General features: G+C 40.5%; 2 protein-coding genes across 2 annotated transcripts; one reads left to right on the forward strand and one right to left on the reverse strand.

Annotated features, from left to right (window-relative positions):
* The first annotated feature begins 3478 nt into the window (after positions 1–3478).
* ccn6 (cellular communication network factor 6) lies at positions 3479–12451 on the forward strand. The gene is made up of 5 exons (XM_074616110.1): positions 3479–3809; positions 7724–8000; positions 9074–9310; positions 10829–11022; positions 11869–12451. The coding sequence occupies exons 1-5, from the start codon at positions 3762–3764 to the stop codon at positions 12148–12150; spliced, it is 1038 nt and encodes a 345-aa protein (XP_074472211.1). The 5' UTR covers positions 3479–3761; the 3' UTR covers positions 12151–12451.
* A 77-nt stretch (positions 12452–12528) lies between these two features.
* Positions 12529–23706, reverse strand: tube1 (tubulin, epsilon 1). The gene is made up of 12 exons (XM_074616105.1): positions 23522–23706; positions 23264–23337; positions 22282–22334; positions 22120–22177; positions 21799–21914; positions 20004–20125; positions 19410–19597; positions 19125–19297; positions 17700–17840; positions 15623–15763; positions 14127–14301; positions 12529–12858 (listed from the first exon to the last, which is right to left on the reverse strand). The coding sequence occupies exons 1-12, from the start codon at positions 23544–23546 to the stop codon at positions 12700–12702; spliced, it is 1425 nt and encodes a 474-aa protein (XP_074472206.1). The 5' UTR covers positions 23547–23706; the 3' UTR covers positions 12529–12699.
* Positions 23707–24344: the final 638 nt, after the last annotated feature.

Genomic DNA, 24344 nt, shown 5'->3' on the forward strand with positions numbered 1-24344 from the left:
GAGTCTCCCCTTTACAGACATGCCCACTTTATGATAATCACATGCAGTTTGGGGCAAGTCATAGTCAAGTCAGCACACTGACACACTGACAGCTGTTGTTGCCTGTTGGGCTGCAGTTTGTCATGTTATGATTTGAGCATATGTTTTATGCTAAATGCAGTACCTGTGAGGGTTTCTGGACAATATTTGTCATTGTTTTGTGTTGTTAATTGATTTTTAATAATAAATATATACATACATTTGTATTAAGCAGCATATTTGTCCACTCCCATGTTAATAAGAGTATTAAATACTTGACAAATCTCCCTTTAAGATACATTTTGAACAGATAAAAAAATTTGCAATTAATTTGCGATTAAATATGAATCAATTGACAGCCCTAATTAAAACACTCTGGTGCCACAATTAAAAGGACAAAGCTGGACATATTTTTCTTGTTGCTTGAAGGAGGAGGACCAGACTTGTTGCTTTCATAGATTTCTTCTTATTTTAAACAGCATTATGCTGAATCAAAGCTCATTGTTTCAGCTCACATCAGGGGCCAAACAGGAATAACGGGTTGAAAACCAATTTATGTACATTTTCAACACCACATGTAAGGCATCCTATAGCCTGTATTGTTACCCTTCTTTGCTTTACACATTGTAGCACCATCTTGTGGTTAAATCAATACAACTCACTGGCCAAAATTACAAACAATAAATACAAAATTCCAGTGTAATTTTTTTGTTTTTAGTTTCTTTTCGGCCGTTGATGGCTGAAGGTAAGTAGGAGGTTTCTTTGCTGGGTTAGGAAGCGTGTTTGAAGTTGTTTGTTTTATGGTTTGGCGGCACCAGTAGCCCTTCCTTTGTTCCACGCCTCTCTCTATTTTATGAACACCGTACGCTAAACAATAAACGACAGTATTTGCTGCCCTTATCCCTAGACATTTACAGAGTTGTAACGACTACACTCTTTAGATAATTACCTATCTGAGGAGTCCAACTGAAGATATCTGGAGTCTCTGCAATCTGCATTAAAATCAATGGAAATGATTAACAACAAACTACAGCTGTGCATTGGCATCAGGACATTCTTTAAATTCCTGCTAAATGCTGCTGCAGGGCTGTACGTTCACTTTTTTTGAACATAGTACTAAGTGCTACAGAGGTTGAAAGTTTTATAGCACGAGTGGAAGTATCAAGCAAGTCCAGTGTTATTATTTAAGGCATGAATGTGGGAAGTAGAGCTACAGCACCTCCTGAAAGCAGGTTTTATATAAAAAAAAAGCATTAATTGATTGGTTTAAATTGAAAAGGTAACTTAACGTTAAAATTAGTTTATTCCCCCCTTTCTTACTAGAAGACAGGCAATATGTTGTGTATGTCACACTCCATTTTTTTAACCACCTTAAATCACAAATAAACAAATAAACACACGCACGCCTAAGCACAACCCTGTGGGAAGGTTTTAAAGATTTTGAGTGAAAGCAGCCAAAGGACAGGCTTCATCCTGTCCTTTCTGCTCGCTGTGTGTGCCTCGGTCAAACAGACACACCTCTGCTGTGTGCTGCTATCGGACAGGGGGGAAAACTGAAGCACATAAAAACTCACGGCGATGTAGTTACCCGTTCTCATCCGTCAAATACGGCCGCTTTGTATCTGACAGAGCTAAAGGGGGACTTGTGCCTCGGTATCAGATGCACAGGGGCGTCACAAAGAGGCGATATTTGACCTAGGAATGTGAACGGGCTGCATACCCATAGCTTGTATATAAGAAGTGGACGTAGTCATTGTGACGAACACTGAACAAGACGTCTTTAGGCGACCAAAAATGTTACAATTAACTTTCATGACCTGAAAACACACTGTGAAAGGGTTAAAGTTCTGAGACAAAAACAAGAACAACTCCGAGACTGGACAACGCCGTGGTAACGACCTGTCAATCACAAGTGTAGCCCCGCCCTAAAGCATCCCCTGCATTATGGTCTATCTGACTCTAAATGGGACCATCATTTACTAAATGAACATCATGCTGTATTGAAGAAGACTTGAAACTAGAGATTGAGACCATAAACTCATGTTTACAATGTTTACTGAGGTAATAAATCAAGTGAGAAGTAGGCTCATTTTCTCATAGACTTCAATACAATCCGACTTCTTTTTGCAAACAGAGGAGTCGCCCCCTGCTGGCTGTTAGAAAGAATGCAAGTTTAAGGCACTTCTGCATTGGCTTCACTTCTCAGACGCTGGAGTTGCCTACTGGATTCAACAAGCCATTCAGATTTGGATCCCCTTCCTATGTCACATGCAGGCTCATTAGAATATATCGCCCACAGTACCATATTTTTCTCACAAGCCAATCAGAGCAGACTGGGCTTTTTCAGGAGGGGGGGCTTAAAGTTTAGCTAAAACGGAGCATTTCAGACAGAGGGTGAATATATTCAGACAGACAGTATGAGAAAAATAATGTTTTTTTTTTATATTAAAGCATGTAAGCATGTTCTAGTAGAAACCCAAAATACAAGTATGAACCTGAAAATGAGCAGTTCAGCCCAGTCACACAGCAGTCCGTGAAATAGTCAGGAAATGTAACGTATTGATTCGTGTACATAAACACAAATTTCAATTTTTTTTCGTGACGGTCAGCACTAAATCAATTCGTATGTAATCCATGTAATTGTGAAACGGGAAGTATAAGACTTTCACCCAGGAGACCGTTGTTTGTGTCCCGTGTCCCACAAGTCAAAGTTGATTTATTTGTCACGTAACCTCCATACTTAAGTAACAGTACTTCTGGAGTTATTTTAACCCAAACTGCGATCTTTTCCTAAAGCTATCTGGGTGGTTTTTGTCACGAAACTTCTATACTTAAAATACGGCACTTCCAGTGTTATTTTAACCCAAACCAAAAAACACCGGACTTTAACCCAGGAGGCCGGTGTGCGTGTCCCGTCTGAAACCATATGTCAAAGTTGATTTATTTGTCATGTAACTTCCGTAGTTAAGTTACGGCACTTCCAGAGTTTTGTTGCCAAAGCCTAACTAAGTCGATCTATTCCTAAGCCTGACTAAATAGTTTTATTTTGAAAAGACTGGAGCGGAAGTTGTGTGTCACGTGTTGCTGGACATTTGTAGGAAAAAGCACGTTGTTGAAAGTCATGCTAAGCGTCACGAGAAAAAAGGTAAATTGTTGTCTATGTACACAAATCAAATAGATAAAATTTCAGGACTATTTCACCAACTGCTGTGGGACTGTGTTGCCCCTTTAAGTGGGACCATACAGCTTATAGGCACCACATTAAACAAACAACACACAGTGAATGCATTTACAAACTAGAATTCTCCTCATGAATTCAGTTTTTGTCCATTAAAGAATGAACTAGAACAGTATTTCTTGAAATGTTCTTTACCGAGTGCTACGTTACACATGGTTTTACAGATTTAACTGTTAGTTACACCCAGATAAATGTGAGCAAAGGTCCACAGACTAAGAATAAACAAGTGGGCAGGACTTGAAGGGCCCTGGAGTGGCCCGGCAGTTATGAAGACAAATATTTCCCCTCTGGATCAGTAAGGCGGGGAAAGGTGTGTTTGGAGAGGAGACAGAGGGGTGCTTTGTCCCCTTCTCCGACAGGTCAGCTCTCCCAATCTCTCTCTCTCTCCCCCCCCCAACTCCCGTCCCTCTCTCCCTCTGCTAGTCTTCCTCCCTAAATCCCACCTTCCAGCTCCCTCGTCCCCCTGCGCCCTCCTGGAGCTCACACAAACCTTCTCACTTAAGAGATGCTGTCACTTCTCTGCCATTCCCTCCTGCTCATCCTTGCTCAACAGGTAAGAAGAGCATTATCTTTTTTCTATTCTAACACTGCAGACAGACTGGGGCTTTCTGATAGGACAACACTTGAAGCCATTCAACACCAGCCATAACTGGAGCAACAGGAATATACAACTGAGATGCTTGGGGTTTTCTCCAGCACCAGCATTTTTCGGTCATTATCAGACTGTTGGAATATATTTATTTGAAAAAATATTGAGAAATAATAATCAGGTGGCCAATAATACATCATTTGAAAAAATAATTGGTTTTCAGTGGTGGCATTTTCATTTTATTGGGCTCAAGGTTAGTCTTCCTTTCAGGAGTAGAAGCTCGCCAAAGGGGAGTGAAGTCTGAGGTCTTTGTATTTAAAGCTCCTGTGGACCCATTTTCACACCATGAAATGAGCTCGTTCAGTAAACCTGGCAGACAGGCTTCAGATTTTTGGCATAGCCCTCAGTGACCCGTGAGCAGTAGTCAGGGGAATTGGAGCGCAAGTGCACCACGCAAAGATTGCCTCATAGCAAATACCAAGCAAAGCAGAGGAAATACATTCGCTTTACAGGATCGAACACAGGGATATTTATAAGGTGTTGGGCTGTCGCCACTCCGAGCCGTCTGCAGTTTTCACATTTTTAAATGCCTTCTTTTACTCCAAGTGCAGTTAGGCTAAGGGTTTAAAACACAGCTACTGTATGTATGCATAATAGATAAAATACTTCAAACTACAAAAGAACATGATATCGTTTGTGGCAGTAGTGAAAATAAGTTGAGATTCTAGCTGAGTGGGCTTAAAGCTGAAGTAGGCAAGTTGGAGCAAATATGATTTCAAAAAGTTATTTTTATAAAACGGTCACTATATCCTGACTGTAACGCATGCAAAAAAATAATGTGCCTCTGGTGTCCTCCGATGCTCCTAATGGCATCTGCAAGATTTCACAGATCGGAGGAAAACAACCAATGCCTATTTCTCTCCTCGAATGTTCTCAGAAACATCTTGTAGTGTACGGTTTAGCTGTAAAAAGAGAAAATTTGTGACCCGGCAGCCATGTTTGGATCAGTTGAGGAAATACTAAGCACCGCCCACCAGACGGAGCAAACGCGTTAACGCAAATTAGTTTTAACGCCACTAATTTCTTTAACGTAACTTGCAATCTTTAGGTTGTAGCGGGCTCAGTTTTAAAGCTAGTGTGAACATACTGGAAAACTAGAAAACTTAGAATCCTAGCTTGTCATACTAGCTTGTTGGGAAGGAGGCTAAATAACGCTACATTTTGGAGAGGAAAAACTGGCATGGCTATTTTCAAAGGGGTCCCTTTGACCTCTGACCTCAAGATATGTGAATGAAAATGGGTTCTATGGGTACCCACGAGTCTCCCCTTTACAGACATGCCCACTTTATGATAATCACATGCAGTTTTTGCTAAATCATAGTCAAGTCAGCACACTGACACACTGACAGCTGTTGTTGCCTGTTGGGTTGCAGGCTAAATGCAGTACCTGTGACGGTTTCTGGACAATATTTGTCATTGTTTTGAGTTGTTAATTGATTTACAATAATAAATCTATACATACATTTGCATAAAGCAGCATATTTGCCCACTCCCATGGTGATAAGAGTATTAAATACTTGAAGGTACATTTTCAACAGATAAAAAATGTGCGATCAATTTGAGATTAATTGCAATTAACTATGGACAATCATGCGATTAATCGTGATTAAATATTTTAATCGATTGACAGCCTTCCCACTAAAGATATAAACCTTTAAAACAGGCTCAGTAATTCTGTAAACAGCTTGGCGCTGTAGTTCTTTTTAGCACAAACAAAAGTGAACAGCGCATTTGTTGGGGACTATTTTCAGCAGCGGATTAATCCACATTTGGTGCTCTGGTGAGTGTTTGTGGCAGCAGGACGGCGTATGTGGGACTGACTCAATATAAACTACAGCGTTTGTGTTCATGGTAATGAAGGAACATGTCACCCAGGGCAACAGTGTGGCTCACTGATGTGTTTTTAACGACAATGGAGCTCTATGGCACAGAGGAAGAAGAGATATCAGGCTGTGATACACACACAATACTTGTTAGTGGATACATTCACTGTTGGTTTGGCTCTTTTCAAAGAGGCAATTCTTGCTCATTTCTCCAAAGTTTCCTAAGGCAACTTTGACACAAAATATGAATTTAGCTATCCATCTTTCCAACTTTTAGTTTCATCAGTGGGACTTTTTGCCATCTATCATCTGTAGGAATCTCTTGCATACAACCAATATGCTTAAATTTAGTTGGAGAAATTATTTAAAAATGCAGTCTGATATTGCCTTTTGGCACAATTCTTTCTCTGAACTGGTTATTTTATCCAGTCTTGATTGAAATGTTTCAAACTAGTAACTTTTAGTAGCATTCTCTCTCCTGTTTCTCAAGATGGACCAAATATTTGTCACAAAATATCAACCTTGCCTGGCAAATAGCACTTCAGTGAAGTGTAAAACTAAGTATGAGAGGGCATTTTATTATCCTGTGGTGCCCCATTGAGGTTTCTGCAATTCAAACAGACTACATCACACTTGGCAATGCACTGACTGACCCAGTCATACTTTTTTCCTAATGGAGCTAAATGTAGAGGTGGAACATTAAGCTGTCCAACATAAGAGGGATGGGATTATTAACAGGGAGTAGTCAGAGGTAAAAACAAAAAATGTGTCAATTTGACAGTGTCAATATCAAAGTTTTGGTTTGAATGAACATACTGATACCGAACTACTATCCTAAGAGCCTTAAAAGTAGTGTGGCCAAAAGACTTTTCCTCAATATCTGTGTTAGTATATTATGAGATATCTCATGTGAAAGTTTGACAGTTTGCACTAGAGGAAATTAGTCTTTGAGATACCCTGTCTTATAGCAAAGTCTAATGTTGCATTCACACCAAGAGCAAAGCGAACGGCGCAAGTTGGACCGCCGGTATCATTTGTGTTCATTCGTTCTAGAAGCACCAGAGAGGAGGCAAGCTGTATTCACATACAGCAAGCCACACGTCGCTACTGCGGTATGAACCCAAAATAAACAGATTGTGCTGTGATTTAATTGCAATTAACAGATCAAAAGGATGCCGAAATTACTACATGATGATGCAGATTTGTAAAAAGTCAGAATTCATGCTTTGTCAGGTCTATCTGCAAGACGACAAGGAAACAAATTTTAAAATCCTTCTTTTCTGAATGGAGTTTGGATCGATCAGTGAAAGGCTATGCTAACATTGTAGCTGCTCCATAAACACTCATTAATACAGCAATGATGTTGTTTCTACCATAGACAGTTTGTTGTTTATACACATACATTTCTACAGAGTTTGTACTCTCGTAGCTCTGCCTGCCCACAGACAGATACAATGTTTTTTCCTCCGTTTCTGATTCAACAACGTCATTGAGGACAGGAGGAGAATCTGACACAGCCTCACGTGAATTTCTTACTCAAGTTGAAATATTTCATATGAATACGCAAATTTCGCCTGGTGCGATCTATTTGCTTCTTTGCATTGTCTTTGTATGTAATTGCGCCGTGTGAAACGTTCACTTCGTGCTTGGAGTGAATGTACGTTACGTCTGGGGTCTCCAAAATCATTAGCAACCGTCCTTTGGGATCCATGTCCATATTTATAAAAAGACAACATTTGAATCCCAGTCAGATCTCAAACAGAATATTATCTGCTAACATTATTTTGTATGCAGGCTTGATGCTGATTTCCAACAGCCTTGTACCTATATGTGAATCGTGTATAACTGAATATGAATGAGTTTCATTTTGATGGATTTCCAAACATCATCTAATAAAAGGCAGGATGCTTTAGCTCCCATTCCAATCCACCAGAAGAGTGGTGTGTCCAAAATGAATTGCATTCAATATGGATCTCTGTCCTCCTCCTCACCCAGTGCTTCAGCAGGGCTCAGAACAATGGGCAGCTGGCTCCTCGAGACGGGCGGGCTGCGGCCGACAGGCGGCAGTTCTGCCAGTGGCCCTGCAAGTGTCGGCAAAGACCCTACTGCGCCCCGGGGGTGAGCTCCGTCCTGGACGGGTGTGGCTGCTGCAAGAGCTGCGCCAGGCAGATCGGAGAGCCGTGCAACGAGAGGGACGTCTGTGACCCGCACAAGAGCATGTACTGTGACTATTCAGCTGACCGGCCAAGATTCGAGGTCGGAGTGTGTGCATGTGAGTGGCTCATCTTTTCCTGAATTAGTCATAGTAGGATATGTCAAAGTAACACGGCTGCTGAGACATTTTCTGTTTCAAAATAAAGAGCTTGGTCTGTGAGATATATACTGTACTGTTACCAGGTGTTCAGACTGAAAGCAGCGTTGTTGTGCGAGTGTTGCAACAGGAACCGGTGAGAAAATATATCAAATATATATAAGATCACAAACTAGGTCATGTCCTTTAAAAAGGTGCTAAATGGGAGATTGGGAACTTCTTAACCAACCCGTTCTTACTCCCAACTCATCAAATACGTCCACTTGGTAAGTGCCCCTCGGCATCGGAAACCAACACACGGAGGCTCCCTTTAGCAACGAATCAGGCTTCCAACTAATTCCAATCTAAACCCACCCGCGGTGGTATTCGACGGTCGGAGCAACTGACGTAGTGTTAATAGTGTGACAATCTGCTTAGGGCAGGCGGTGAATGGGTCAAACAAACACAAGACTTTCAACCAGGAGACCAGTGTTCATGTCCTGTGGGAAACTAAAAGTAACGTTGACTTATTTTGTCATGTGACTTGAAAAGAGTTGGCAACACTGGGCCGGGTTTTAAGGTCAGATCATTTTTAAGATAGCGTACTCTTGCCAGTTTCTCAAGATTACTGACCCTACCTTTAATGTAGATGCATCGCCAAACTTTTATTTACTTTTATTGAACAAATTACTACATTTTTGTAAAGACATTAACGCCAGATTTAATTCTTTTAAATCTTGTGCATTTCAATGTTGTCATGCTCATAATGAACCGTTGATGAGCTGTTATTTTGAATACATTTAAATGTTTGGGCTAATGATTAGCAACATGGCATTATCGTGGAATTATAATATTATTACTTTTGTGTCGCTGAATATTTAATATACTGTCAAAGAAATAAGAAACTCACAATGACATCTTGATAATTCTTTAAAACACCTTTTTGCTTCCTTTTGATAGTCCAAATTTATTTATGTACAAATCCTACGCAGCTTTTTAGATTCACAGTAACATCATGGAGAGAGGTATGTTGACATTTCCCCTCATTCTCTCAGACATGATGGCAGTAGGCTGTGACCTGAATGGGGCCCACTATGAGAACGGAGAAGGTTTCCAGCCCAGCCCCCTCTATAAGTGCACATGTATCGCCGGAGCCATCGGCTGTACCCCTGCTTTCATCCAGAAGCCTGCCGGTCTCTTAGGCCCCGCCCCGCTGACGGGCAACATGCCAGCCGGCCTTCGCAGCGGCCACAGCCAAAAGAAGCACCAGCAGGATACTTCCTACATGTCAGGTGTGTGTTTATAGAGTAAACCTGTGGAGAAGGGCCAGTTTGTCAGGCTTGGAATGCTAATTGCTGTCCAAGTTAGCTGCTTGGGATGGGGGAGTAGGCATTTCATTACTCGCAGAGGGAGGAGTGAGGTGTGACTGCCTCACAGAGGAAAACAGAAAGACGGATGGTTCCAGTTCTAAGCAGGGGGAGGGACAACGCACTTTTTATGAAAAGCACCCAGGGTCTGAGATTAACTTTTTCCACTGCCTGCCACTGTGGCAGGCAAGTTGTTTTTTTTATCTGCCACCGAGAAATTTGATCTGCTACTTTTGAAATCTATTTTAGATCTGATGTCATTTAATGTTATATATTTTACACAAAAAACATTACATGCATGGTAAATTACCAGTTTCCAATGAATAACACCTTAGCTTCTGGGGAGCCCTATTTTTCGGTTCAATTCAAATGATTGTATTTTTATATGAATAGATTCTTTGATTAAAAAAAATCTTGGCATCAGTAATTTTAATGTATTATAAGCTGCTTGGAGCTACTTTTATGAAGTTAAAACAAGTCATAATTCCCTCTCTAATATCTATTTTATATTGCTGTGAAAACATCTCCTTCAAACAACTGGACTTATTCAAGATTCTCGCCAAAAACTACATTCTACAAGATTACAACTGAACGCATCATGATTTTGTAATTTACCTTCCCCCAATACTAATTTTTACGGCTTGAATGCACCATAATGTAACTCAATGGAACCTCTGTTAACGTTAGTAGCTCCGTTATTTAAACAAGCAGGACTGTGCTGCCCACCGACTTCTAACTTCTAACGTTACCAACTCTCCTCCTGCCGATTTCAACACAGATTTGTTGTTCAAAGTGTGGCATTATCAGGGAAAGAAATAGATGGATAGATGCATTCCAAGGAATTGGACGACTAGGAACCCGTTCTAAACGGGAACCGATTCACTATTTCCATCCCTAGCGTTTTCCCTGCCTGCCAAAGTGGCGGATTGCCTGACGATTTTATCCACCACTGCCAACAATTTACCCGCATTTGGCGGGTGGCGGGTGCTAATTTCAGACCCTGAAAGTACCACAGATTCCACTTTGATGTATCAGTGCAGTTTGTTTGGCATGAAACTCTGCAGAAACATATCTATATCACGGCCTGTCAGGAAACTCAAATTTAATATGTCACTGTTGAAAAACAGAGCACATTGTTTTGATTTAAAATTCAAGAGCTGACATCCACACAAGGAAACTGAAACCTTCTGGGATGTCTAAAACATCATTTCAGTTCAGCTGAAAGGCTTTTTTCTTTCTACTCGACTCATTCTACTTAACTCATGTAAGTGCAGCTCAAAGGGAACATTTAGAATTGGTAGAGGAAAATGAATTCCCTTGTGGTGGGTAAGACCACCAGGTATTTGGGCTCTGTGCTCTGCTCGGCGGTATACGGTGGCACACAGACTAGTTCTTTGTGTAGGGTGTTGTTGACACAGTGCCCTTTAACTGTAATACTGAAAGCTTACAGGGATCCTCCTTTAGCCTGGAAGAAGAACTGTCTGATCCAGATCACGCCCTGGAGCCCCTGCTCCAAAACCTGCGGCCTGGGCATCTCCGTGCGAGTCAACAACGACAACGGCAAATGCGAGATGAGGAAGGACCGACGCCTGTGTCTGCTGCGGCCGTGTGAGAAGAGCGTGATGAAGAGTGTTAAGGTGACAAGTTGGCCAAATTCTATTGAATTATCAATTTTAGGGCTGTCAATCTATTAAATCATTTCATCACGATTAATTGCATGATTGTCCATAGTTAATAGCAATTAAACGCGAATTAATCACACATTCTTTATCTGTTCAAAATGTATCTTAAAGGGAGATTTGTCAAGTATTTAATACTCTTATCAACATGGGAGTGGGCAAATATGCTGCTTTATGTAAATGTACATGCATTTTTATTATTGGAAATCAATTAACACAAAACAATGACAAATATTGTCCAGAAACCCTCACAGGTACTGCATTTAGCATAAAGAAATATGCTCAAATATAACATGGCAAACTGCAGCCCAACAGGCAACAGCAGCTGTCAGTGTGTCAGTGTGCTGACTTGACTATGACTTGCCCCCAAACTGCATGTGATTATCATAAAGTGGGCATGTCTGTAAAGGGGAGACTCGTGGGTACCCATAGAACCCATTTTCATTCACATATCTTGAGTTCAGAGGTCAAGGGACCCCTTTGAAAATGGCCATGCCAGTTTTTCCTCCCCAAAATGTTGCATAACTTTGGAGCGTTATTTAGCCTTCTTCGTGACAAGCTAGTATGACATGGTTGGTACCAATGGATTCTTTAGGTTTTCTACTTCCATATGATACCACCGTATCTTTACTCTAGCTTTAAAACCCGCTACAACCTAAAAATCGCAAGTTGTGTTAATGCGTTAAAGAAATTAGTGGCGTAAAAACAAATTTGTGTTATTATCGCGTTAACTTTGACTGCCCTGATTGATTTGTATAAAATCCCCAAAAATATACCAATAAAATCACTGTTTTCCTCTCATAGGTGCCAAAGGGAAAGACATGCCGACCTAAATTCCAAGCGAAGAAAGCGGAGAAGCTGACACTCTCTGGCTGTACCAGCACCAAGAAGTTTAAGCCCACGTACTGCGGCGTCTGCACAGACAAGCGCTGCTGCGTCCCCAACAGGTCGCTCATGATCAAGGTCAACTTCACGTGCAAGGGAGGCTCCAACACGCAGTGGAAGATGCAGTGGATAACGTCCTGCGTGTGCCAGAGGAAGTGCAACGATCCAGGCGACATGTTTTCTGACCTGCGGTTACTCTAACGGATCCATCCAGAGACACAGACGCAGGATGTGAGCCCTGCTGTGGCGGACTAAGGACTGAAACGTACGCATACTTTGGTCATTCAGTTCTCCTCAGCAGTGACGACGTGCCTCAAGAAATCTCACAAAAGACAAAAACTCAAACTCAAAAAAACTCATTTCATAAGGACGAATGGCTGGGATAGTTAAGTAAATGAAGAAATATCTTTTACTTACGATAAAAGGTTTTATGAACCCTGTCTTCAGGACATGTATGTGCAATTACAACAAGGAATATGGCCAGCGCAGTAGCTGTAAAAGCAGACACATTAACAGTACCTCATGATACTATGGTCAGGGAGCCTAGAAACGGCAAATCAGGTCACACTACAGACGAACTCTTTTTACATGTTGTCCTGCTTATTTTTTTCAGACAGAGACATTTTAATTTGGTCATAAATTAGACAATATTGATATATAACTTATAAAGGTATATACAAAAGATTTGGTTGTGTGAAGTCCTTTTTGAAAATGAATCTTTGCTATACAAGGAGACAGACAAAGAAACCGTCATGTGGCGATGCCGAGTCTGGGTGCGTCAGGCATGAGTCTCCCCTTGGTGGCATCTAGATGGTGGTACTCTTCAATCAGTGAGCTGAGAGAGCTGATGGCCTCTGAGAAGATGCTCTGCTCCATCCCTTCTACATGCAGGTAGTGGTGTAAGTGAGCCTTCAAAAAACATAGAGGGAGAACAATGTGAGTACATACAAAAGTATTTCAATCTGACTCCTCTCATTCGTCATTTAGTCTAGAACGTGTCGAAAACAAATATCCACTGCTAGTTACAAGAACAGAAAACTACAGTATGTCTTCAATCTGATTATACCGTCTAACCAACTGTCAAAAAAAAAAAAAAAAAGGTTATAGGGCTGTCAATCGATTAAAACATTTAATCACGATCTGTTCAAAATGTACCTTAAAGGGAGATGCTGGAAATACTCACTAGAGCACCAAATGTGTATCAATGTGTATCAATCCGCAGCTGAAAATAGTCCCCAACAAATGCGCCGTTTACTCGTTTGTGCTAAAAGACTACAGTGCCCAGCTGTTTACAGAATTACTGAATCTGTTTTAAGTAAAGCTATACTTTTTAAAAAAAGATTTATGTCTTTAGTAGGAACCAAAGCTGTCAATCGATTAAAATATTCAATCGCATGATTGTCCATAGTTAATCTCGATTAATCACAAATGAATCGCATAGTTTTTATCTGTTCAAAATGTACCTTAAAGGCAGATTTGTCAAGTATTTAATACTCTTATCAACATGGGAGTGGGCAAATATGCTGCTTTATGCAAATGTATGTATATATTTATTATTGGAAATCAATTAACACAAAACAATGACAGATATTGTCCAGAAACCCTCACAGGTACTGCATTTAGCATAAACAAATATGCTCAAATCATAACATGGCAAACTGCAGCCCAACAGGCAACAACAGCTGTCAGTGTGTCAGTGAGCTGACTTGACTTTGACTTGCCCCAAACTGCATGTAATTATCATAAAGTGGGCCTGTCTGTAAAGGGGAGATTCGTGGGTACCCATAGAACCCATTTTCATTCACATATCTTGAGGTCAGAGGTCAAGGGACCCCTTTCAAAATGGCCATGAACATTTTTCACAAGTTTGGAGCGTTATCTAGCCTCATTGGTTGGTTGGTACCAATGGATTCCTTCGGTTGTGTAGTTTCATATGAAACCAGTATCTTCACTCTAGCTTTAAAATTGAGTCCACTACAACTTAGAATTGTAAGTTGCGTTAATACGTTAAAAGAAATTTGACAGCCCTAGTATTCTGTGATAAGTAGTGGAGAAAAAAAAATAGTAATCCTCATTTGACGAGGGGAACCGAGAAAATATTTGATGGGTTTACTTGCTAAATGATATATTCCTTTACTGAATCTTCTAATGGTCTAAAAACATACAGTGACTTGCACCTTCTTCCTGTAGAGCTTGGTAAAGCGCTCTCTCAGCTCCATGAATGTGAGCTTCACACAGGTGTTGTTGGCCAGGGCCAACAGGGAGTGGGAGTGACCCACAGGAGGCACTGAACAAAGGCCCGTCTTCCAGCCCTCCTGGTTCCACGAGACAAAGGGTAGCGAAGGCTTGAGTCTAGAGCAGGGAGAAAATGACATATCAAAGGCAAGAAAGCAGGAAATTGAAAGGTTTACAGGGTTCAAGCCATTTCACGCCAAGGACGGATTTTCGTCATGAAAAATTTGCACAGAAATGTTTAAAAAATGATTTTGTGGGTTATTATGAACGCTTGCACAGCCCTGCGGAACATTTGTGCGGAGGAAAAATATTCAGACGGATTTCGACTTCAGTGGATTTCCGCCTGCGGAAATATAAGTTTGACCAATGAAATCCTTTCTTCCAACTTATCTCTGTCATTCTGCTTAATAATTAGCCATGAATTAGCCATGTGCTTCTGTACGTTACACGAAGTGTGTATTTTTGGGGCCTCGGAACAATGATCATTTGTTTTTGGGGTAACGGACTGTCGGACAAATAGGCTTTCTTTCGGACTATTGCTGTTGTTGCATGTTTATTAGTTTTTCCTCGCAAATTAATGAGTTTTTTTACAGAATATTACCGTACATTGTTTTTTAACCTACAACAGTCCTAATACACCGTAATATAGAACAGTTTAACAGCACTGTTTGTATTATTATTTGCCATCTTGTGACAGGGAGAAATTTGTGGGAAACAACGTTGATGCCAGTACAAAAATTGTAATGTGAAGGATCTCAACAGACTGAAGTTATGAGCTTCAACTAAGGAATAGTTTCATAATTGATTGATCTGATGATTTTTTTTTAAACAATAAACAATAATTAGGTTACTAATTATCAGAAAATTGTCAATCACAGTTTCCCAGATTCCATGGTGAGGTCTTCAAAAACTCAAAAATATTCAGTTTACAATCACATAAAATAGAGAAAAGCTAGAAATCTTCATATTTGAGCAGCTGGAACCAACGATGTTTGGCATTTTTGATGGCAAACAATCCATCTGTCAACAAACTTGTTTAGTTTCATCAGCACTTCAAAACTTGACAGGAACGAAAGACAGTCCGACGGCAAAATATGCTGCAATATATATCCAGTGATTATGTGTGCCCTAAAGCGTGTTTTGGCAATATTTCTGTATTTTTCCTCTTCCTACTCCTCCCTCCCTTTCCTCCTCTTTTACACCATGGTCACGCACAAATATGTGCTCTCACAGCGGCTTCTGTTTCAGTCTCTCTTGACAACATGCCACATGAAAACAAGGTCTGCTGGGAGAGCAGAGGAGAGGTGGCTGCTGAATGGACCAGTCATGAATCATTGCTGTCAGTGCTGAATGGGGGCACTATTTGGGAGAGCGAGTGTGAAGGTCATCATTGGGCCTATCGGGGTGGGTGTACTGAGTGGGAGGATGGTGCTCTGACCTCTCGATGTTCCTGCGGAGGTCCGACACCTGCACGTTGCCCCTGACCATGAGGGCGCAGGCCAGGTAGAGGCTGTGCTTCGGGTCGGCTCGGATTAGCTGGTGGTCTTTACTGAAGGCATCGCTGAACATCTGATCCAGTCTGGAGGGCACAGTTAGAGGAGACAGAAAAGTACAGAAAATGACAAACACTCTATCATACTTCCAGATATTCCATTTACATCCTGACAAAAAACAGCCTTTGTGGTTTGCTTGCGCAGCAGATATCTTCTCTGTTTACTGGCTATAATAAGTGAAATGGCCTTGATGGGATTTCAGATAGAGTTGAGTTAGACTGGGAGGCAAAGGTAGTAATGTTTGAGAAAGAAGAATTTTTTTACTTTTATTTATCCAGGCAAGTTCTGCTGAGCAGGCAAGATATTTTTAAGCAACACCCTGCTCTGCATTCATATGGTCATATATATATATATATTTACCTCTGGGAGTTTGCCCAGTACAACCACCACTCTTTTTGACCAATGAGCAGCTCCTCCGGAGCAGATGAGGTCTATATGGCTCACACAAGGCCACTTTCATGGCAGTTGTTGTTGGGGAGCAGGTGGGAGGGTAGGTGTGTGTGGGGTGGATCAAATGGTGTTTTTCCTGTCAAAAGCCCGCAGCACTAAACTTGAAGTTGCCACAATCCCACTTGATAAAATGAAAGCCGGCTTTGTGGTGTTTGAAAATCGTATGCCTCTTGTTTAAATGATGAAAAAAATAATAGCTTTGAATTAAGAACAAGAGGGGAATTATCTCTTATCTTTATCATCTCTGAGGCTTAATATCGGACTAATTGTCTAAATGAATGATTCAAAACCAAAAAAAAAAGGAACAAAATGACTTACTGAAGTTTTTTTTATTATGTATTAAGAGGTTTGCCTGCATAACTGTGGAACACAGTTCAGTGCATTGAACATTAGTGCATTGAACATTAGTTTGATAATTTGATATATAATTTTAATTAGGGCTGTCAAAGTTAACGCGATTTTTAGGTTGTAGCGGGCTCGTGAAGGAAGCTAAATAACGCTCCAAACGTACGCTAAATTTTGTCGAGGGAAAACTGCCATGGCCATTTTCAGAGGGGTCCTTTGACCTCTGACCTCAAGATACGTGTATAAATGCAGTACCTGTGAGGGTTTCTGGACAATATTTGTCATCGTTTTCTGTTGTGACTTGATTTCCAATAATAAATATAAACATACATTTGCATAAAGCAGCATATTTGCCCACTCCCATGCTGATTAGAGTATTAAATACTTGACAAATTTCCCTTTGAGGTACATTTGGAATGAATAAAAAATGTGTGATTTATTGAACAATCATGCGATTAACCATATTAATCGATTGACAGCCCTAATTTTAATCCATTTACCATAACATAATATGAATTGATAATGGGAAAAAATATTCTTATTTGTATTGTGACACTGATTTTAACCATGTTGCCTAGCACTATCCACCACCTACATTAAAAATTCCAATATGTTATTTCCATGGCCGAGGAAAGTTCAATCAATATTTGTGAACAGGAGCTTTATTCTATTGTAGTGTTCTCAGTTGTGAAACAGAAAATGTCTCCATATACTCAGAACATTCCCCTGGCTGCTCTCAATGTCATCTAGAACATCTCTCCCTAGTCATTTTCTATGGAGCAGCTCCACACTTTATACTCTATGACATCACAAGTCTGAGTTTTAGCACACTAGTTTGGGGATTTGGGAGAGAGTTGTTCATGTTTACTAATATTTTTGGACTGTCTTAAACCATAGGAATAACATGGAGGAATTTTGAAAAATGGGCGTATCCCCTTTAAGTTCTTGTCCTCCGTGACCAGTACTGTTTCATCATTATGTTTCAGATGAAGTTCTACACACTTCTAATCAGTGAGGTCATCACTGGAGGGGTTCCCTTCTCATTCATCACTACAGTCAATGTGTAGAGGGGCTGACAGAGTTCATGAGAGCTCAAGACCCGGTATTCAAAACAACGGCGTTAAAAATAGCGGCAGTGACACCCAGAGAGCAGAGAGAGAGAGAGACCTTCTGGTGGGGATACTGACATCTGCCAGTGTGTAGAGAGGGGTGAGGCTGGGCACCAGGTAGTGTAAACGGGGGAAGGGGACCAGGTTCATGGCAATCTCATTCAGATCCATGTTGAGAGATCCCTCAAAACGAGCTGAGCTGAAACAAAGGGGACACATAAGCAACATTTAAAAGGCATGGAAAAACTGATTAAGTATAGTGTTTTAGCAGGAAAAGGCATTTTTGTAATAAGACACTCACTGTATAACAACGTAATGCTCAATTAATTAGTAATATCTATCCATGTCAGATCAGTTTTTAAAGGCACTGACGCACCAAGCCGAGGGTCGGCGGACAGTTTTGGGCAATCGGTGAGTGTCTGTTGGCCTAGTTTTTGCGGTGTGCCCCGCACTGTTGGCTCTAGTCTGCCCGTGTCGAGTTTTTTTTGCCGATTCAGCATGTTGAATCGGCGGCACAGCGCGTTGGTGAGAGAAATCACTCAGATTGGCTGTTCATCTTAAGCGAATCAGTGTACGAGAAGAGAGTGAGGTCAAGAGGACACGCATAGAAGGCTCTTCTCATTTTTCATCTTCATCTCATCTGATCATTATAATATATTTTCACAACAACATGGCCGTCTGGAATGAAGCTAAGTGGTGAGTGAGAGTGGTGTGAAAATGGTCGGTAAACGCCGCTTTGTTTCATGTACGTATCATAACAACGGCTTGTATATCCACAGTCCTCGGTGTTCCTGTTTCCCTTTTTGAATGATGAATACAGTCTACCGCCGCCTGCTGGTGTGGAGAGTTATTTCCTCTCTGCAGGCGCAGAACATAAGTGCTTACTGGCCGTCGGCTGTAGTCTTTGCGGTGTGTTCGATTGCAACTTTCTTAATTGATTGTTCTTTCATTATCCCGACTGGCGGGTCGGTCTCAGGGTTCATGTGAATCATATGTTATGGCTTTCACAGTCACCAGGTCTTAGCCCAGGTTTTACCGTCTCTTAACTGTATTGCTTAAAAACAGAAGTAGGTAATCAATCATTCAATTATGCAGTCGGTTTGAGGGTGAGCTTTTAGTTTGTGTTCTTCTAATAAAACAAATAATTTAGCAACAGCAGAAAATTGGGATTGGAAGGGTGACCATCAAACAACACAGAGAGTTCATCAACTCTGGTTGATGAACTCTCTGAGACTGGGAGCCATTACTGATATATTAGGTAGTATTATAAATATTATTAGATTTTGGTGAGCTCCAGAAAAACCCCACTCCATTTAGTATGTTTCTAAAATGAATGTATACAAAAAAAGATTTCAAAATAATATTATTTAGTTTAAAGTTCACACAACAGTGCTAAAACCACGGGAGCATGTCGAGTTATAAAATAAACATGGCCCTCTGCGGACAGGGGTCTACTGTATATGAGCAAACAGAAATACTATACCTGGTCATATTGAGCAACAGGTTAGCCACAATATTATTCATGGCATCAAAGGGCTTCTCTGCCCCGCTGAGGCCGCCCTGCCCAGAGATGATGGTGCTGTCTCTCTTGATCACCGACCCCGGCTTTCCACCGTGAGACATCTGTTTGATCTTGTTCACAATGTCGACCAACGACTGGAGGAGGAGGAGAACAAATACTGGTTAATACTGATAATTTCAATTTGTACACACTACAGGGATTTTTGCAGGGAGAGAGGGGGAAAATGAAATTTACGGATGCACAAACCTGGTTTTCAATAGGCAGGACACAGTCAGCGTACTCTGTGAGCTCCCTCATGGCCAGGACGCTGTTATAGGGGGATGTGACGACATCATCCTCCGCAGACGGGTAGATGGAGGTGACAATCCGACACACCTCAGGGAACTCCTCCTCTAGCAGGCTCAGCACTCTGGTCCCCAGGCCAGAGCCCGTACCTCAAATTCATAAATCAATGCATTAAAATTCTGCTGTAACCAGATTTCTTCAACGTCGTGTAAACCAGAAACCTTGTTTAAGTAATTAGTGGTGGAATATTGTAGAATATTTTCCCAGCTCAATGTCGCTCAGAGAAACCAAATTTCTTCGGCATGTATACATATAACCAGGTATCTGTAAAACAGAGACATCAGGAAGTAGAGTCTCGTATCACTAATACGTTGAACACCAACATCTTAAGATCACTGATTACAAATTAAATTCATGTTGGAGTTGCCGGAGCTGAGGTTTAATGCAGAATGATAGGAAATGCCTCCACACACTCCATTCTGTGCAATAGTCATTAATAGAGGCAAACCTTCTTCAGTCATCAATGCTCCCATGCATCCTGTCCCCGTGCCTTACCTCCTCCCATAGAGTGAATGAGGAAGAAGCACTGCAGACAGTCACAGTGTTCTGCTGCCTTCCTCAGCTTCTCCACTATCTGCTCCCTGTAGGCCGAGCCATACGTCATGTGACCAACTGCCCTGGACGAGGACGAGGAGGAGAGGAAGAAGAAACATGTCAATGAAGGGCAAATTTGTATGTCTTGTTTTTTGAGGCGAAACTAGCCTGCAGGTTTCTGTTAAGCTCATATGGTGGGTAGTATTATGTATGAATGAGTTTTGGTTCCAGAATGATTAATTTTCCAATTTGGATTGGATACGGTGGAATAAATAGAAAGGAGTTAGAAAGTCGTGGGTGCAGCCTGTGAATGAGTTTGTCTGACAGAGAAACACAAAGTGTAACTAGTGAAACTAAGACATCGTAGACACTCGTAGAGTCGATGTGGTATGTGCAGGATTTTCTAAAGATTTACAAAGATAAGATGCTTCATAATGAAAGATTAACTGAAAAAAAAAAAAGAATTACTACTCTTAATATCAGTTTGTTAGGGCTCACACACACATACTAACAAACTAAGCTGGTGGCATCACAGAAAAAATAAATGTGTCTGCATGTTATGTGACAGAAGATACAACCAATTATTGTCAGAATTTAAAGTCAGTTTTCTATGTATGTGAACTTCAGAATAAGAGGCTGAACAAGAGGGGGAAATGGATATGCTCTAACATAACATATCTCTCTGTCTCAGGTGAACTGTCCTTTAATATGTTGAAAAAGCAATTCCCAGAGTTTGAATAATTTTGCTTGACAAGCATGTCACTGCAAACAGCCACTGCTTCTTTTAACCCTCTAAGACCTGTGATCCCGACCAACTTTACTGTCTTTCAGAGGCTGGCTAAACTTTACAGCCACAAACTAGAGACCTAGAGCATTCAGAGGATGGATGGCTTTCCTAGCTAGATTGACAATAAGGGGGTTTCTGAGCAGTTTACACAACAGAAGTGCTCACCATCCAATCGCTGAAAAATGCAATTCTTGCAGAAATCTAAAAATGTCAAAAGTTTTTGTAACCAAATCACAGCATGGCTTTTTCTATGGTGTTCCTCAAGGTCTTGGTGTCTTAATGTGGTACTTTGGAGGGATTATTGATAATTTTTTATCAATTCTCGAGTGGTAAAAAATGGTTAAATTTAGCACTAAATCTGTGTAACAAATGGTATCAACCCAACAATTTATGAGACATAACAGAGCATGGGGATGGACATCATATACTTTATGAATAGAACAATTTGACACAGTTTCACACAGGTTCCCAGCTTTCAGATAAATGTACACCACTTCTATGTGACATCTACTGTTGACCTGCTATCTCCCCCTTAAGACCCCCTGTACCCCCCTAAAAAAGACAAAAATGGGTCTATCGTGGGTCTCAGAGGGTTAACAATGGCTGTCAAGCTAAAACCCCATAGAGGGAATATTCACACCAGCGCTGTCAAGAAACACAACTGACCTTTCCCCCAAATGATACCAGTGATCTTTTGTTTCTTTGCTCTGTTTTATTGTTGTGAATTTGAAATGTGGTGCAGGTTTTAACTCTACCAGCCAAGGAACAAAATATTATTTAGAACTTTCAGAAAATTACTCTGGCAATCCAATTTGATTGACTCAATCCCTGAACGATTCTGTGTGATGGCACATGTAACTATATTATGCATGTAAATGATTGTAAATCAGGTCAAATTCTGGTTTGCAACAGTTGCTACCGGCCATGTGAGCTTGTGAGCTGACGTCCTGTGGCTAGTCTGTCTCTCACCAGTTGTTGCCTGAACCTGACACGTCTGTGAGGAGCTGAGTGCTGTCGAACACTTCTCTCAATGGGCCCTGCAGGATCTCATTGACCACACCCTCCTCCATGTCCACCAGCACCGCCTGTGGATTCAAATATGCGAGTATGAGGCCAGCTCATATATTTCATTGCTATGAAATGCTGAGCACATGCCTTTGCCCCCCTGCCTTTCTTTCCTCTTTGTAACGTTAACCAATGGATGCCAAACCTGAAACGCAGAACCCAACCCTGACCCCAACTCTAAAATAAGCTGTTACCTCTGTGAAGACCAGAGGATAAATAACTTACCCTGGCCTTCAGATGTTGGATTCTCCCACCAACAACATTGGCTCCCCCATCACTTTGCCTGTAAAAGCAGAGCAAATGTAACAGTACTACATTTGGACCACTGTATGGAGGCACATGTCTCAACCCATGGTGCAGTTACAGGATGAAAGCAAGTGTGATTACCTGGAGTCCACATTTCGGAAAAAGCTACTGAGGGCGTCATCATACAGTCCTTTCTGAATAGGAGGAAAAACACAGGATATAAGGGACATTCATGCTTTATGCTTTATGCTTTAATTTGAATGACCCTGGGTTTTTGAGGGCTTAGGTGCTGTGCAGCCATTGGGGTATGAGGAGTGGGGGGATCCTTAAAACAAAGCAATTTTACATAATTTTGGACCATTATTATTAATATAAATAACGTCCGAAAAGCTTAAAGACAAAACTTGCTATTTTTTTGTTTGTTTATTTATTTAATTGAATAATAATTGTGTTATTTACACATATCACAGCCTTCATCTGAACATTTAATTCTTCTGGCAATGTTTGCCCTGTAAAATCATATTCTGCAAATCAAAAGAGCACATTCAGAAAACTGAAAATGGCTTTATCAGTGCGTACGTAAAATATTTGCAAAAATAAAGAAATACAAAATAATTGCAAAAAGAGATGTATAAATCTAAAAATGTAAAATAAAAAAAAATAAAAATAAATAAAGGGGAAATTTAAATAGAAGAGTAAATAAATAAGGGAATTAATACAAAGAAATAAATAAAGAAGCAAATTAAATCAGAAATATCAATTTATGTCACACTATCAATCAATTAATGGCTACATTTATTTTTGCTACATTTAATGACATATTTATTTATTAAGTCATTTGTTTATTTATTAATTAATTTTTGATTTGGGCCGGTTCCATCCTCCATAGATGAGCACAGGTGTAAGTAATTATACTGATTAATGATTGCTCCATCCCAGTCCCCAGTAAAATTGTTAATTGTAATGATTGTCCCCATCATTATTGGTATTAATTACACTTCTGCTTTTCTTGCTATGACATGTCAAATGTCTGTTGTGAAAAAAAAGTCTATTGTTGTGGTCCTTGCAAAAAGTCAGTCTTCAAAGTGTCTTCTCTGTACTGTGTGTGTGCATTAGCACTTACTTTATTGACATGAGCATGTTCTCTCAAAGCCAGATCCCAGAACCTGCAGCCGACCTGGTTCCCACACTGACCAACTGAAGAACACCAACACACAGTTAGTTTAGATTAGGGACATGTTTCCATGCCAACCCTCCGTTCAACCAGCTGTGAACCTCCAACACATCTATGACAGCTAAGCTAAGGTTAGCCCTTAGCTCGTTCCTGGATGCTAACGTTAAACTCCGTCTATTCACTGAGCTGCATCGAGTTGTAACTCACCTTGGACAACAACTGACTGCGTCATGGCGGCAGCAACACGCAGAGCCCTTTATAAGGCGGGTTTAAGTCATACTTAATGTTCACATTAATCCAGAACTAAACATTAAAAACACTTTCTGACAAGACGTTTGAATGTTTCTTTAGTCTCGCGCCTCAGCTGTGTTTGGTCGAGTGCTGATGACGTATTACCATGGAAACCATGGAAACGGCGTATTTGGCTAGGTGGGTAGTGGCTAGAAGGGAACCAGCAAACTGGGGAAACTCTCGCGAGATTGTTTAGGTTAGGCAGTGATCTCGAATAGTTCAGGTTAGGATAGGTCAGGGGTCAGCAACCTTTACTATCAAAAGAGCCATTTCAGGCAAAAGAAAATAAAAATAATAATCTGTCTGGAGCCACAAAACATTTGAGCAGTGATATATAAGTCTAATGCAGGGCCAAGGTGCAAATGTACGACAGAGTATTAGGGCCACATTGAGGGAAAAAAATCAGAGATTTCGAGAATAAAGTTCTTATATTACAAGAAAAAAAGTCGTACTATTACGAGAATAAAGTCATAACTTTACAAGAAAAAAGTTGCAATATTATGAGAATAAAGTCATAACTTTACGAGAAAAAAAGAAAATAACACGTAAAATTACTACTTTATAATATTATGACTTTATTTTCATAATACTATGATTTTTTTTCTCGTAAACCTATGAATTTATTCTCAAAATCTCGGATTTATTTTTTTTCCTCAATATGGCTCTAATACTCCGTCGTAACATAGACCTACAACAATGACAAATGAAATTAAAAATGTAAACAAAAAAACAGTAATTA

The sequence above is a fragment of the Sebastes fasciatus genome, chromosome 18 (genome assembly GCF_043250625.1).
Source record: "Sebastes fasciatus isolate fSebFas1 chromosome 18, fSebFas1.pri, whole genome shotgun sequence".
In the NCBI taxonomy this organism is placed as follows: domain Eukaryota; kingdom Metazoa; phylum Chordata; class Actinopteri; order Perciformes; family Sebastidae; genus Sebastes; species Sebastes fasciatus.